Here is a 13,781-nt window from a genome sequence, read left to right on the forward strand (position 1 = left end):
GTACCCTTGCTGCTTCGCTGTGTGTAAAACCGCTCAGTAAGCTCGTTGAAGAGTGAATTAACCTTAGGGCAAGGATCCTGTGAGTTACCTGCCAGCGCAACAGGAGCCCTGCAGAGGTGACTAAAGCAGGGAGTCAGCTGGTCTCCTGGGCGTGGGCCGCCCTTACCTACAGGGAACTCTGCCTGGAGGCAGCGGATGTGGCTGATGTGTCAGAAATCCATGGCTTGAAGGGGGTTCACTGGAGGGGCCTCAGGGCCTGAGAAGGAATGTGGCCAGTCTGCCGCTGGGAGCAGGGACTGGGCGGAAGCCACACCCAAGTCTCCAGAGGGACGGGCTCACAGACACCGGTGAGACCGAAGGCAAGGTCCTGCTGGGCCCAGTGGGCGGCTCCCACCGGCACTACAGAGCGCAGCGCTGCCTGGTTTGCTGCTGGGGCCATAGAGAGCCACACCCTGTGCCCTCAGTGGTCAGCAGCTCCTCTTTCCTTTACAGCAGCGTTCTCAACCCTGGCTCCACGTTCGAATCACCTGGGAATCTTTTTAAAATCCTGATTTCTGGGCCTCATACTCCGGAAATTCTGTTTCTTTGTTACTAATGTTGTGGCCCCTCCCCATAACAAAGAAACAGAATTTCCAGAGGATGAGGCCCGGAAATCAGGATTTTAAAGATTCTCCGGTGATTCTCATGTGCAGCCAAGGTCGAGAACCACTGCGCTACAGCAAAACTCAATGCGGGGAGACTCCCGGTTCCCAGTCATCCCCATGGTTCTCCCACATCAGGTTCTGCAGCTCAGTCCTCTCCGACCCACCCGCTGGCCCCTCCGGCAGAACTAGCCCAGCACTGGGGTTCCGGGAGACGTGGGTCTCCACGGGCTCTACCACCTCCTAGGCAGGCAGTCAGGTGGCCTTGGGATCCTGCGTCTCAGTTTCCCGTCCGTAGAGAGGAGATCCAAATACTAATGTCAAGTGTCCCATGCAGCTCAGGTGCATACATGAAGGACTGGTGCCGGGAGCACACCTGCCCACAGGAAGGAGACGTGTGGCAGTGTGACCACCTGGTGGTGACCCGCACTCACGCCACAGTGACCGCCTGTCTCCTCTCTAACACCAGCCCAGACGCTCCTCAGAAGCCAGTGTAACCATAGGACTGACCCTCCCACCTCAGGCAACGACAAACCTGCACAGACGAGATGAAATGGTGGTTTCCGCCCTGGACGGTGGCTCAGTGGTTAGAGCATGCAGCGGGTAACTGACTGATGATCTTTCATTGATATTTCTGTCTCTCTAACCCTCTCCCTTTTCTCTAAAAATCAATTTTTGAAAAGAGAGAGAAAACTACAGAACTGTATTTTTCAAGAGCAATAAATGCAATTCAAAAATGTTCCAAAATAGTCATTTTCTTGCTATGATTCTCTATTGGCTATTTTAAAAGACATTCAACATCAATTCAGTGTTGTTTTTAGTGCTTTCTAAGCTGCTCTCTCAACCACATCCCATGGAGGAGGGCGGGCCACAGAAAATGCAAACCTAAACCCCCTACGCAGCCTCAGGGGGCTAAGTGCTCCAGGCACCCTCTCCGAGTACAGCCCTGGTCGCTTTAAAATCCCAGAAGGATTTTAAAGTAAGAAAAGCACCTGACAGGACGAAACAAACACCAGGCGGCCCACGGGGATGCTGGCCACCCGCAGGCACACCTCACGGCCGTGGGAAGAAAGGTCAGCGTCCCAACTCCGAGGACCAGGACGGTGCACCACCCACCTCACTGGGCTGAGACTTCAGGCTCTGCAGGCCCCAGCGGGCAAAGGTGGGAGAGGGGACTGAACCAGGGGCTGTCCGCACCCCTGGGGGAGTGTGACCACAGCCAGCAGCTCTGAGGCGCCGGAGGCTGAGGGAGCTCCACCGAATGCACGGGGAGAGGGTCTCGGCCTCACGGCCAAGGCGATCCTCTCCATCTGGGGCCCAGGATGGGTCTGGACACATCCCTGCCCTTCTTTGTTTCTTTTTAAAAAAAATTTTTTTTTTTTGAGAGAGAGGAAGGGGGAGAGTGAGAGAGAAAGGAACGCTGACTTGTTTTTGTGCTGATTCACGCATCCATTGGTTGCTTCTTGTATGTGCCCTAACCCACTGAGCCACCCGGCCAGGCCTCCCTGCCCTTCTTCAATCTGCAGCACCCACCCCCACAGAAGAGGCACTGGACCCACCCAGCAGCTCCCTGACCCACTGCCTACACTCTCATTACTGGGTGACGGTGCCCCACCTCGCTCCTCTCTGCCAACAACGCTGAAGGAAAACGATGAAGGGTTGGCAGGAAGTGATGTGTGGAGGCAGGTGGGACCAGAGTCAACTGCATCGGTGGGCATGGCAGCACGCTGGGCAAGGCTAGGACTCGTCTCCCTTTCCCCCACGTGCCCCTCACTGTCGCCACACTGTTCCCAACTCAGTCCCCGGTGGAGAACAGGCCACTTCCTGCCTCTGGGCCGAACCCTCCAGCCCCTGGACCGCAGCACAGGAGCCCGTTCTAGCTCAGCCTCAGCGCCCACCTCCACGGGGAGCACCGGCTTGAACTTCTGGCCAGAAATTCTCCTCAACACGACGGCACATGCTGCATCTCATGACATTTCAGCCATGTCAGCTTTCACACCGAAGTCGGGAAGACGGGAAAAAGGCGAACACAGGATCGGCAGGTACATACAGCTTTGCCATCGAGTCTTGGCCACCAGTTGCCCTCTGTTTGCCTGTGAGTAGCATCCGTTCATGTGAAGATGGGAACCTCTGTTAACTTGCTCCATGCCCCGCCCTCTGTGGCTGACCGCTCCCCCCACCCCACCCCCCGGTTCACGATGAAGCCTACCGCTCTTCGGTCAGGTCTGACCGTGCTGACCACTGGATGGGGTAGGAGGGGCTACCAGCCGTGGGCAAACTATGGCCCACGGGCCGAATCCGGCCCGTTTGAAATGAATAAAACTATTGAAAAAGAAGACCGTACCCTTTTATGTAATGAAGTTTACTTTGAATTTATATTAGTTCACACAAACACTCCATCCGTGCTTTTGTTCCGGCCCTCGAGTTTAAGAACCCATTGTGGCCCTCGAGTCAAAAAGTTTGCCCACCCCTGGGCTAGACACACTTCCGCAGAAAAAGACTCAAGGCCACAGGCCAACAGGAAGCACTCCAAGGTCTGACTTGGGACCACCTCCCTCATTCCCTCTGCCCTCCCTCTAGGACAGGGGTCCTCAAACTACGGCCTGTGGGCCACATGCAAATACAAATATTGTATTTGTTCCCGTTTTGTTTTTTTACTTCAAAATAAGATATGTGCAGTGTGCATAGAAATTGTTCATAGTTTTTTTTTTAAACTATAGTCCGGCCCTGCAACGGTCTGAGGGACAGTGAACGGGCCCCCTGTTTAAAAAGTTTGAGGACCCCTGCTCTAGGACCTGCCCACCTCTAAACCAGAGAAACCCTGGGGCCAGGGCCCACTGGTCCACCTGGTGCCTCTTCCTCTCCTGTGTGTTCAGGAGGTGCTCGATCAAGGTGAGTGCACGTCTGAGCTCCTCAGAGAGACAGTTCTCTGAGCCCCACACAGTAGGTCACATAACAGGCCCAGGAGCATTCCAGATCCAAAACCTAAGCTCACTCTGTCCCAGAATTCCACACGCTCAGGCTTTCGGGGGAAGCACAGTGTGTGGCCATCACCACGCATCCTGGAAGCATCTCGTGAACACCGCACGGCCAGGGCGGCCACACAGAGTTGTGGGGCAGTGCAGGGTCAGCCTCTTGACCAAACCAGTCCACCAGAGACGTACAGAAATAGACGCTCGGTGTTTGGGGCCCTCCAAGCGTTGAAATGTGCCACAGGAGGACGGCCTCACCCCAAGAACCCGCAGGAACGAGCAGGTAAGATCATGAGGAGCTCAGGGCCCGTCCCAGGAGCGCACACCAGAGTCATGCTCCCCAGTCACGCTGGTGCAAATCCCTCAAACCCACCCTCTGGTCTGACTCTATTTGATACTTTAAAAGCCAAGGACATGACATTGAATCCCACAAAGATGGTCTTTCCAATAACTCTGCGAAAACAAAATCCTGACACACATTGCTGCCCCAAAAAACAGAGTAAAAATCATTTTAAGAGGAAAGAAAAGCAATTCTAAGGCTCCAGCGTGAGAACACTTATCGCCAGGACATGACCACTTGTCACAAAAGAGTTATCTCCCTTCAGAGCAGCCAGGGGGACATGGGAAGGACACACAGCCGCTCCCAGAAGCAGCAACCACCAGCCTGGGCAGAAAAGTTCAACTGGACCAAACCTTTCCTTCCTCCCCTGCCGGGGGCCCACCCCCCTCACCCTCCTCCGTCACAGACTTCCTTAATCAGCTTCTAAGAATCGCAGATTATGCATGAGCGTGCAAAAGAAAAGATGCCAGAGGAGCATTCTTTTTCAAAAAGTCAGCGTTTTTAAACCGTACAGTCAAGACTAAAATGAATCTTACTTTTTTTTTTTTTAAACTTCAAAAGTTACAAAGCAGACTGGCAAATTCCGATCCTGATGGTTATTACTGCGCAGGAAAGTCAAGGGCCGACTTTAATTTTTACACGGAAGTTTATACTGGATCTGAATTTTTATGTTCGGTTTCTCCATGTCCAATGTCTGACTCATGCAATGGGTCTCATGAGCAAATAACATTTTTTAAACTTTAGTCATGCTGAAATGCACCGCGCGTTCCAGCCGACACGCAGGGACGGAGCGCTGAGGATCCTCCGCCAGGTCAGCAGCGCCTGCAGCGAAACCGCACGCTTTCTCCAGGAACTGGGAGGTCAGGGTTTTGCCAAATGGCTAATTACACCTCCCCTTGTTCCCTTCATCTGCGGGAGCGCCGGCAGGCATGAAGTAAACAGCCTCCAAGCGCGACCCCGCACCGTGGCCACACCACCCAGCGGGGGGATGAGCACCAGGACTGGTCTCCCAAGAATGAAGACCGTCACTTCTCCCTTCCCTGCGGGCCTGGCGGTGCAGAGGGCGCGCGTTAATTGTTATGCCGGCGCCCCTTGAACAACACAAGCGCAGAGCCACTGAACACGGACTTCTTTCAACACGTACACAGTCGGCCCCGTGTCCCTGGGCTCCACATCCACAGCTGGGAATCCGCGGATGTGGAGGCCGACTAGACCCGGATTTACAGCGTTATACAGGAGGGACTTGAGCATCCGAGCCTTTGGGTACCCATGGGTCCGGGAGCCAATCCCCCTGGGGTGCTGAGGGACAGCTGCGGTTCAGTTTCTGGGGAATCAAAAGTTAGACACGGATGTTCAACCGCACGGGTCGGCGCCTCTAGCCCACCATTGTTCAAGGGTCAACTGCACATGGCTCTCCTTCGCCACACATCACACGTGTCAGAGCCAACAGCAGTCCCAATAACCGAGTGAACGGCGTAACTCTCATCTCCCAATCTCAGCAGTGCTTTCTTCCTCGCGATGGCCTGAAGGGAATGCCAGTCAGGGCGCTGGCCTGGACGGGCCTCAGGGCACAGTGCTGAGTGAGAACAGCCCATCGCACAGGACACGCCACCGCCTCGCACAGCCCCCTGGGGTGGGATGCAGGGATGGAGCACAGACGGGCGGCTGGGGGAGGTCTGGCTACACGGGGAGCACAGGAGCTCTGTATCTTGATGGAGCGGGGGTTATGCAATGCAGGCAAAGCTACAGTGATGAAGCGCATGGGCCCCCGCCACACACACACACACACACACACACACACACGATGCATGTCAGTGCACTAATACTGGTGAAGTGTGAATACGCCCGTGTCAGTGTCAGCGTCAGCGTCCCGGTGTTGAAACTGTACTGTTAGGGAGGCTTCTACCATAGGGAGGCCGAGTGAAGGCAACGCCCTGTCCATTTCTGTGCAACAGCCTATGAATCTGTATTTGTTTCAAAGTAAATAATTATAAGCCTAGCCGGTTTGGCTCAGTGGCTAGAGCGGCGACTGAAGGGTGTTCACTTCCGGTCAGGGGCACGTGACCTGGTTGCAGGCTTGATCCCCGTAGGGGGATGCAGGAGGCAGCCAATCAATGATTCTCTCTCTCCCTCTCCCTTCCTCTCTGAAATCAATAAAAATATTTTTAATAAATAAAAAAATAAAGAATTATTTTAAAAGTGGGACTAAATAAAAACAGCTTTTTTTTACGCCAATTAAAGGAGAACAGCTCACTAGCTCCCTCACGCTGAGCGCATGAGCTGACCCAGTGGCCCTGGGGTCCTGTCAGGAAGGGTCGGTGAATGGAGGCGCTGGACTGGCTCACTCCCTGTGCGTTTCACAAACGCTGGCACCACTCAGCACTGCCCACGCTTGGGGTGCCCTGTCCCCAGCCAGTCGGCCAGAAGCAAACGAACGTGAGGGCGGCTCTGAAAGGTCTCCAGTGGGGTAACAGGAGAGCGGCTCAGAAGGGCCCGCGGTGTGGCCTAGAGGTCACCCGTCCAATCCCCAGGGCTGGGGGCTCTGTCCCCAGGAGGGGGCATGCAGGAGGCAGCAACTGTGTTTCTTTCTCACCCTCGTTTCTATCCCTCTCCCCGCCTCTCTCTCTAAAAATCAATTAAAACATTTTTTAAAATGATGCCAACACATGAGCTCCTTTAGAGAGAGAGAGAGAGAGAGAGAGAGACAGAGAGAGAGAGAGAGAGAGAGAGAGAGAGAGAGAGAGAGAGAGAGGCGGAAGGGAGTTGCGACTGCAGAGCTGGAAGAGACCTTCGTGATGCCTGTTCAGCATCCACCCCGTCTGCTGAGGACACTGAGGCTCAGAGCCGTGGCTGCCGTCATGGGCCGGCGAGAGGCAGGAGGAGCCCAGCCCCTGCCAGCAGCTGGGTGCCCTCCCTCCAGAGCCTGGCACTCCGACCCCCTCCCCAGGGCGCAGTGAGCTCACAGAACCCAGCCCTCTCCCTGCCACATGGGACCAGCTGTGGCCAGCTCTGACCGGGTTCTCGTCCCCCCTCCAGCCACCCGCCCACTCCCGGCTGTGCACGTGCATCGTGGCCCGCCGGCCCGCAGACCCCACCGGCCTGAGAGGCACCTCCCCGGTGACACCGCTGGCTCGCTCCTCCGTTCACCCGTTCACCCACCCGGCACAGGTCTCATGCCAGAGCCGAGCGACCAGGGGAGAGTGACGGGCCAGACAGACGTGGGCGGGCCCAGCGCCAGCAGCTGGAGGGCCCTGCTCGGGAGAAGCGCAGCGCGAAGGGGCAGGAGGGGTCGGGCAGCGTGGTCGGACAGGTCCTTCAGGGACGGAGAGCTGGCCCTGGCCCCCACGAGGGACGAGGCACCCCTTCTTATGGAAGTCTTCCCAGCCTCTACTCTAGGGCCCTCACCAGGGCAACCTGGCCCGCAGGCAAGTGCGGAGGCCTTTGGGGGTGACCACGGGGACGCCCGGGGTGGAGTTGGGGATGCTGCCCCCCGGGTAGAGGCGACCGGGGTGGAGGCGGGGATGCTGCCCCCCGGGGTAGAGGCGCCCGGGGATGCTGCCCCGCCCCCCCAGGGTAGAGGCGCCCGGGGTGGAGTTGGGGATGCTGCCCCCTAGGGCAGCGCGCAGCGGGCGATGGAGCGGATGGAGCAGAGCGGGTCCACCGGCAGGCATCCCGAGTCCAGGCTGGGACGCCCGCCCCGCCCGGCACAGGGGCTCGGGCCACGTCCGACCAGCACCGCAGGCTGATGCTCGGTGGGTGACGGTGACTGACCACCCCACGGCCCCTCGGGTCTAAGGGACGTGCAGAGCCCCGGCAGGGGCACCGATGGCGGAGCCGGGTCCCATCCCCACGCCCCGCCCGCAGCCCGGCCCGCTTTCCTCCCAACCGGCGGGCGGTGGGTCACAGCCCGGGGCAGCCCGCCGGAGGCCAGGCCGAGGTCACGGACCTGCTCCCACCGAGGCGGGGGCGGGGGGGGGGGTCCACGCGTGGGAGACCGGCTCCGCGTTCATCTTCCAACCAAATGGAGGGCTTCTCCGGACCCACGGGCTTCTGCCCCGAACCCCCACTTACGGGGCCGCCCCCTGGGGTGCGTCCTCCCACTCGGGCACGCGTGTCCCTGAGCCCCCGGTGGGCGGCACCCCCCAGGCGTGTCGGGGTCCGCGTGGGGACCTCTGGGAGGTGAGCCCCTCGACCCGGGCCGCGAAGCCCAGGAAGCGGGGAGCAGAGCGGCTCCCCGAGGCCCGCGCGGCTGGGGGGCCGGTCACCCGCTCCCTCACCGGAGAGAGGGCGCCCGCGGGGTGACATCACGCGGGGGGGCCCGCAGGACCCCTCGGCGCCCCGCCCGCACCCCAGTCCGGCCCAGCCCAGCCCGCACCCCCGGCGCCCGCCCCGACCCCCCGCCAGGTTGGCAGCACCGGGTCTGCGCTCGGGACCGACCTGCGCCGCCCGGAGCCGCCCCTGGGTCCGCACCCCCGCGCCCCCGGACCCCCGCCCTCTAGGTCGACACCCGGGCCGCCGCCCCGGGCCCAGCCTCGAACCCCCGCCCTTTGAGCCCGCACCCCAGGATCCCCGGGCCCCCGGGCCCCCGCCCTCTAGGGACCCCCGCCCTGCAGGCCGGCCCGCCGCCGCGGCCACTCACAGTTGCGGATGTCGGAGATGAAGACCGCCAGGCCGCGCATCCCGTCCCCCTTGGACACGGCCGGCATCGTGGGGCCCCGGGCAGCGGCCTGGCCGGCAGGCCGCGGGGAGCAGCGGGCAGCGGGAAGCCGGCAGCGCCGCCGAGGAGCCGCCTCCGCCGAGCCACCTCAGGCTCCCGGCGCCGCGCTCAGGGCGCCGCCGCCGCGCGCGCGCACGCACGCACGCTCGCTCGCGTCCGCACGCACGCGCACGCTCGTCGGCGCGGGGGCGCGCACGTTGAGGGCGGACGCGTCGGGCCGGCGCAGGGGCGCCCCCTGCAGGCCGACGCCGCGGGCGCACGCGCGCGCGCTGGGAGACCGGCCTCGGGTTGCTTGCCGCCCACATGGGGTGGCTGGTGTGTGTGCAGAGCTTTTTTTACTTAATATATTGATTTTAAAGAGAGAGAAACATGGATCGGCTGCCTCCTGCACGCCCCTGACCGGGAATGGAACCACCGACCTCCAGGTGCATGGGCCCACGCTCAACCAGTGAGCCACACTGGCCCGGCCCGGCCCCTGTCCAGAGTTTTGAGATCCTGATGCACATCGCCCTAGCCCTGCAGAGCCAGCCTGTCCTGCAGTGAAAGGTCTGCTCGCCCCCACCCCATGACAGCAGCAGGTGACCGCAGGGCCCGGGCTACAGTCCCATCCCTCAATGCCCAATCAGGGCCAATGGCCTCTGCAGCCCAGGGAGGTGGAGGCAGGGGACAGCCCCTGTGGCCCACACCGCAGCGAGGCAGGGGCCTTGGCTGGCACGGACACCCGGGGAGTCCGTTTGGAGAGCAGGTGGCCCTGCCCAGCCCTCCTTTTGTGAAGCTGATGTCTTTGAAGAGGAAGCTCCTCCTCATCAGGACTTATCTGGGCCCTGCACCTGGAAGTGGCCCCAGCCCACCAGGAGACCAGGAGACCTCTGTCCCACCCTGGCTCATTTCCTCAGTTCCCGGTGAGAGGTCAGGCCTGGGTGGACCCCAGCCAGGAGGAGGAAGGGGCAGGCCCCTCCCACAGACCAGGCACCCCACCCAGGCTGTAGAGACCCAAATCCTTATGTAACAGCAATTTCACCACCTCCCAAGGCCTCCCAAAGAGCTGGGCCTGCCCAGCCAGCGTGGCCCAGTGCAGAGTTGAGCATCGACCTATGAACGGTTCTATTCCTGGTCACATGCCCGGGTTTCAGACTCAATCCCCAGTGTGGGGTGTGCAGGAGGCAGCTGATGAGTGATTCTCATCATTGATGTTTCTCTCTCTCCCTCTCGCTTCCTCTCTGAAATCAATAAAAGCATATTTTAAAAAAATTAAAAGAAAGAGTTGGGCCAGCAGAGGGCTTCAGGGAGACCCCCAGGCCCTGCATGCCCACAGTAGGAGGCCAGGGGACTCAGCAAGCAGACCCCCACCCACTCCCACAGCCAGAGGCTCACAAGGGGCACGGACAGAGTGCCGGCCCCACCTGAGGTGGAGGGCTCCTCGGAGGAGAGGCTTAGGGGCTGGGCAGGTAGCCACCTCCTCTCAGGGGTGAGTCTGGGCTTCCCAAACCTCCTGGGAAGTGTGTGTGTGTGTGTGTGTGTGCGCGCGCGCGCACGCGCGCACGCGTGGGGGATCTCAGGGCCTGAGGAGACACACAGGTGGCTATAAGGAAGCCCCACGCCTGTCGGCCCAGGCAAGCCCTTCAGATCACTTACTACCATCCAGCTGCGGGCCTGAGTCCACGGGGCCCTCCCAGGCCACTGTCTCTGCTCAGCCAGGCTCAGGCCCCCTTGGGACTGTGTTTGGAAACAGTTGCATTCCTTTAACTGTGTCAACTGGACATCTGTTACATTTTAGCCCCTGGTAGCCACAGCCAGGCTCCCAAGGGCGGGGGTGGAGCCAACATCTCTTTCCACTGGGGGGTAAGGGCCTGCCCAACAACTGCATGGAGAAGGAGGAAAGGAAGGCCAGGGAGCCCCAAGCCTGCAGCATGGCCAACGGGTCTGGGGGTGTCCCGCGGCATTAGCTGGGCCAACACCTGAGCCGCCGCAGGCCTCCTGTGGGGTCTATGAGTGATGCGGCTTCCTTCCCATAATCTCTGAAATGGGTTTCAGACCACGGCCCTTCCAGAAAATCGGAGTTGGTGGCCTGGTTCAGGGATGGCTAGAGGCCCTGAGCACCCAGGCCTATTCAGGGACGAGGAGGTGGCAGTCCTTGGCACCTGGTGGCTCCCTGTGGTCACCAGGAATGACATGTTGGGGAAGGCCCGTCTCCGGGGCCCAGAGCCTCCAGGCCACGGCCCAGGTGCAGCAGGAGGAATTCAAGAATTCTGGGAGGGCGGAGGGGGCTTCAAGCAGAGCTGGACCTGAAGGACAGAGAGGAGCTCAGGTCCCTGACTGCTCACCCAGCGGTTGTCATTGCAGCCACGGAACTGAGCCCAGAGCCACACACAGCTGGATTCGGATTGTTGCAAAACAGCCACAGACATTGAGCCTGCGGCCTCCCCACATCTTACAGGAAAGCCGGCGTGCCGGGAGGGCACACGTGGGGCCCAGGGAGCTGCAAGGCCGTAAATGGGGAACTGAGGATCCCCGGGCAGGACCCCACGCCCTGCTTGCCTAACGCCACGACCCCCCCCCCCCCCAGCCTCCCCTCATTGGATGAAGTTGTCCCCGTAGCTGAAGACCCGGTCATGACACCCAATGAAGGGGTTACTTTGTAAGAGAAAACTCAGTCACCCTCAAAGCCCCCTGGCCGGCCCATCCTTTGACACCTGGGGGAGTCAGGCCCCAACACAAAGTCACACCCAGAAGGGGAAGGCAGAGCCCCTCACTGCGGAAGGCGGGGTTTTGTCCTGCAGAGTGTGTGTGGGGCGGGCTCCCAGGGAGCCGCACCTGGGCCAGCTGAGCTGGCCCAGCAGCCACGCCAACTGCCTGGGGGCTGGAGTCAGGGTGGCCGGTGTGGCTCGGTGGTTGAGTATCCACCTATGAACCAGGAGGTCACGGTGAAATTCCCCTCAGAGCACGTGCCCGGGTTGTGGGCTCGATCCCCAGTGTGGGGCGTGCAGGAGGCAGCCGATCCATGATTCTCTCTCATCATGGATGTTTCTCTCTCTCCCTCTCCCTTCCTCTCTGAAATCAATAAAAACACGTTTTAAAATGAAACAAAACAGGGTTGAGATGCCAGAAACTCCTGCATCTAATGCAGAGAGGGGCTTGGATGTTAGTGTCCACCAGAGACTGGGTGTCTGCGCTGGAGGGTCCCAGGGCTGCCCCTCTGGGCTGCGTGAGGGGCAGGCCTGGCTCTCCTCAGAGGCGGGCGTCTTCCCTCTGTGCTCGGCCCTCGGCCCCAATTTCCCCTTTTTCTAACGACTTGAGTCACTTTAGACTGGGCCCGCCCTGTGGACACATCTCCATCCAACCTGCAACGATCCTGTTTCCAAGGAAGGTCACAGTCTTTTATTTAATGTATTTTTATTGATTTCAGAGAGGAAGGGAGAGAGAAACATCCTATATAATAAAAGGCTAGTATGCAAATTGTCCCCTCAACTGAGAGTTTGATCAGGGGGCAGGACAGCTGGCCAAGCACCTGCAGCCCCTCGCCCTGCCAGCCCTGCCCCTGGCCCCACCCCCTGCCCGTGCATGAATTCGTGCACTGGGTGGGCCTCTAGTCAATGATGAGAGAGAATCATGGATTGGCTGCCTCCTGCACGCCCCCCACTGGGGATCGAGCCTGCAACCTGGGCAGGTGCCCTGAACAGGAATCAAACCATGACCTTCTGGTTCATAGGTCAATGCTCAACCTCTGAGCCACACCAGCTGGGTATTTTTATTGATTTTAGAGAGAGAATGAAAGAGAGAGAGAGAGAGAGAGAGAGAGAAATGTGAGAGAAACATCAGTTGGTTGCCTCCCACACATGTCCTAACTGGGGATCAAACCCACAACCTTCTGGTGTAGGGGTCGATGCTCCAGCCAACTGAGCACCCGGCCAGGGCAGAACCTATGCCATTTTAAGATTAGCCTGCCCGTCCAGTGTCATCCAGTGGTTAGTGCAGGCAGGGAATGGAATCTGCAACCCCCTGGCCAAGGCCTCTGAAGGGTTGTGGGTTCAATTCCCGTTCAAGAGCACATACCTGGGTTGCAGGTTCCGTTCCCGGCCCGTGGGAGCACATGCAGGAGGCAACCAATCAATGTGTCTCTTTCACGTCGATGTTTCTCTCACTCCCCGTCCCTTCCTCCCTCCCTTCCACTCTCACTAAAAAAAAAAAATAATAATAATAATAAATGGAAAACATATTCTCAGGTGAAGATTGACAACAACCACGCAAAGGTTAGCCTGAGAAGACCCTTTGAGAGAGAAGACAAGGTGGAAACGGGTCAGGCCTCGGCTGCTGGGGCCGCGCCCTGGGGCTGCCGTAACAGTGACCGCAAACCGGTGGCTTAGCAGCCACAGAATTGGTTCTCCCCGTTCTGGGGGCCAGAAGTCCGAGATCACAGCGTGCAGGGCCAGCTCCCGAGGCTCTGGGGAGACTGTTCCCGCCTCTCTTCTAGCTCCTGGGGGCTGCGTGACCCCAGTTCTGCCGCCCCCCCCCCCCAGTTCGGGTGCCCCCGTCAAGTCTGTGGGCCGAGGCGCTCCATCTCTTCTCCTACGAGGATCCAGTCGCTGGAGTCAGGGCTCGTCCTAAATGCAAGGCGACCTCATCCCAGGCCCCAGCCACAGCTGCAGAGACCCCCTCGCCAAGCAAAGTGGCCTCACAGGAGCTGGGGTTGGGGACAGGGACAACCTTTTGGGGTCCACCATTCACCCCACTGCAACCACCAAGAAATGCTGCCCCTCGGGTCCCGTGGACACACAGGCTGTCCCTCCCCCGGTGACAGCACTTAAGATTGGGGCGGGCGGGCGGGGCGGGGGGGGGGGGATGAGAAGCATAAGATGAACCCGCGACTGACCACGACGCGCACAGCCCGGCCCCCGCAGACGTCCACCTCGGCCCAGCGCCTGCCGGCTGCTGACCGACGCCCACAGCACACGACGCCCGTCACAGTCACCCGGCCGAAGCCAGGGGGGCCGCCGGGGCCACACGCGGGACGCCAACAGAAAATCTGCTGCGCTGTCTCTGCAGCTCCACCCGGAAGCCTGGCCGCGTGGGAACGTGCCGCGCCCGCGCCCTCCTCGCTGGGCTCGGCTTCT

At 59.9% G+C, this 13,781-nt stretch overlaps 1 protein-coding gene across 2 annotated transcripts in view; it reads right to left on the bottom strand.

Annotated features, from left to right (window-relative positions):
* AP2A2 (adaptor related protein complex 2 subunit alpha 2) overlaps positions 1-8,806 on the bottom strand; it is a 46,113-nt gene extending 37,307 nt beyond the window's left edge. For both annotated transcript variants that reach the window (XM_036295833.1, XM_036295832.1), the window contains exon 1: positions 8,593-8,806. In XM_036295833.1, coding sequence (XP_036151726.1) covers positions 8,593-8,659 — 67 coding nt within the window. In that variant the 5' untranslated portion in view covers positions 8,660-8,806. The remainder of the gene's footprint in view (positions 1-8,592) is intronic.
* Positions 8,807-13,781: the final 4,975 nt, after the last annotated feature.

This window comes from Myotis myotis, unplaced genomic scaffold (assembly GCF_014108235.1).
Source record: "Myotis myotis isolate mMyoMyo1 unplaced genomic scaffold, mMyoMyo1.p scaffold_m19_p_27, whole genome shotgun sequence".
Classification (NCBI taxonomy): Eukaryota; Metazoa; Chordata; class Mammalia; order Chiroptera; family Vespertilionidae; genus Myotis; species Myotis myotis.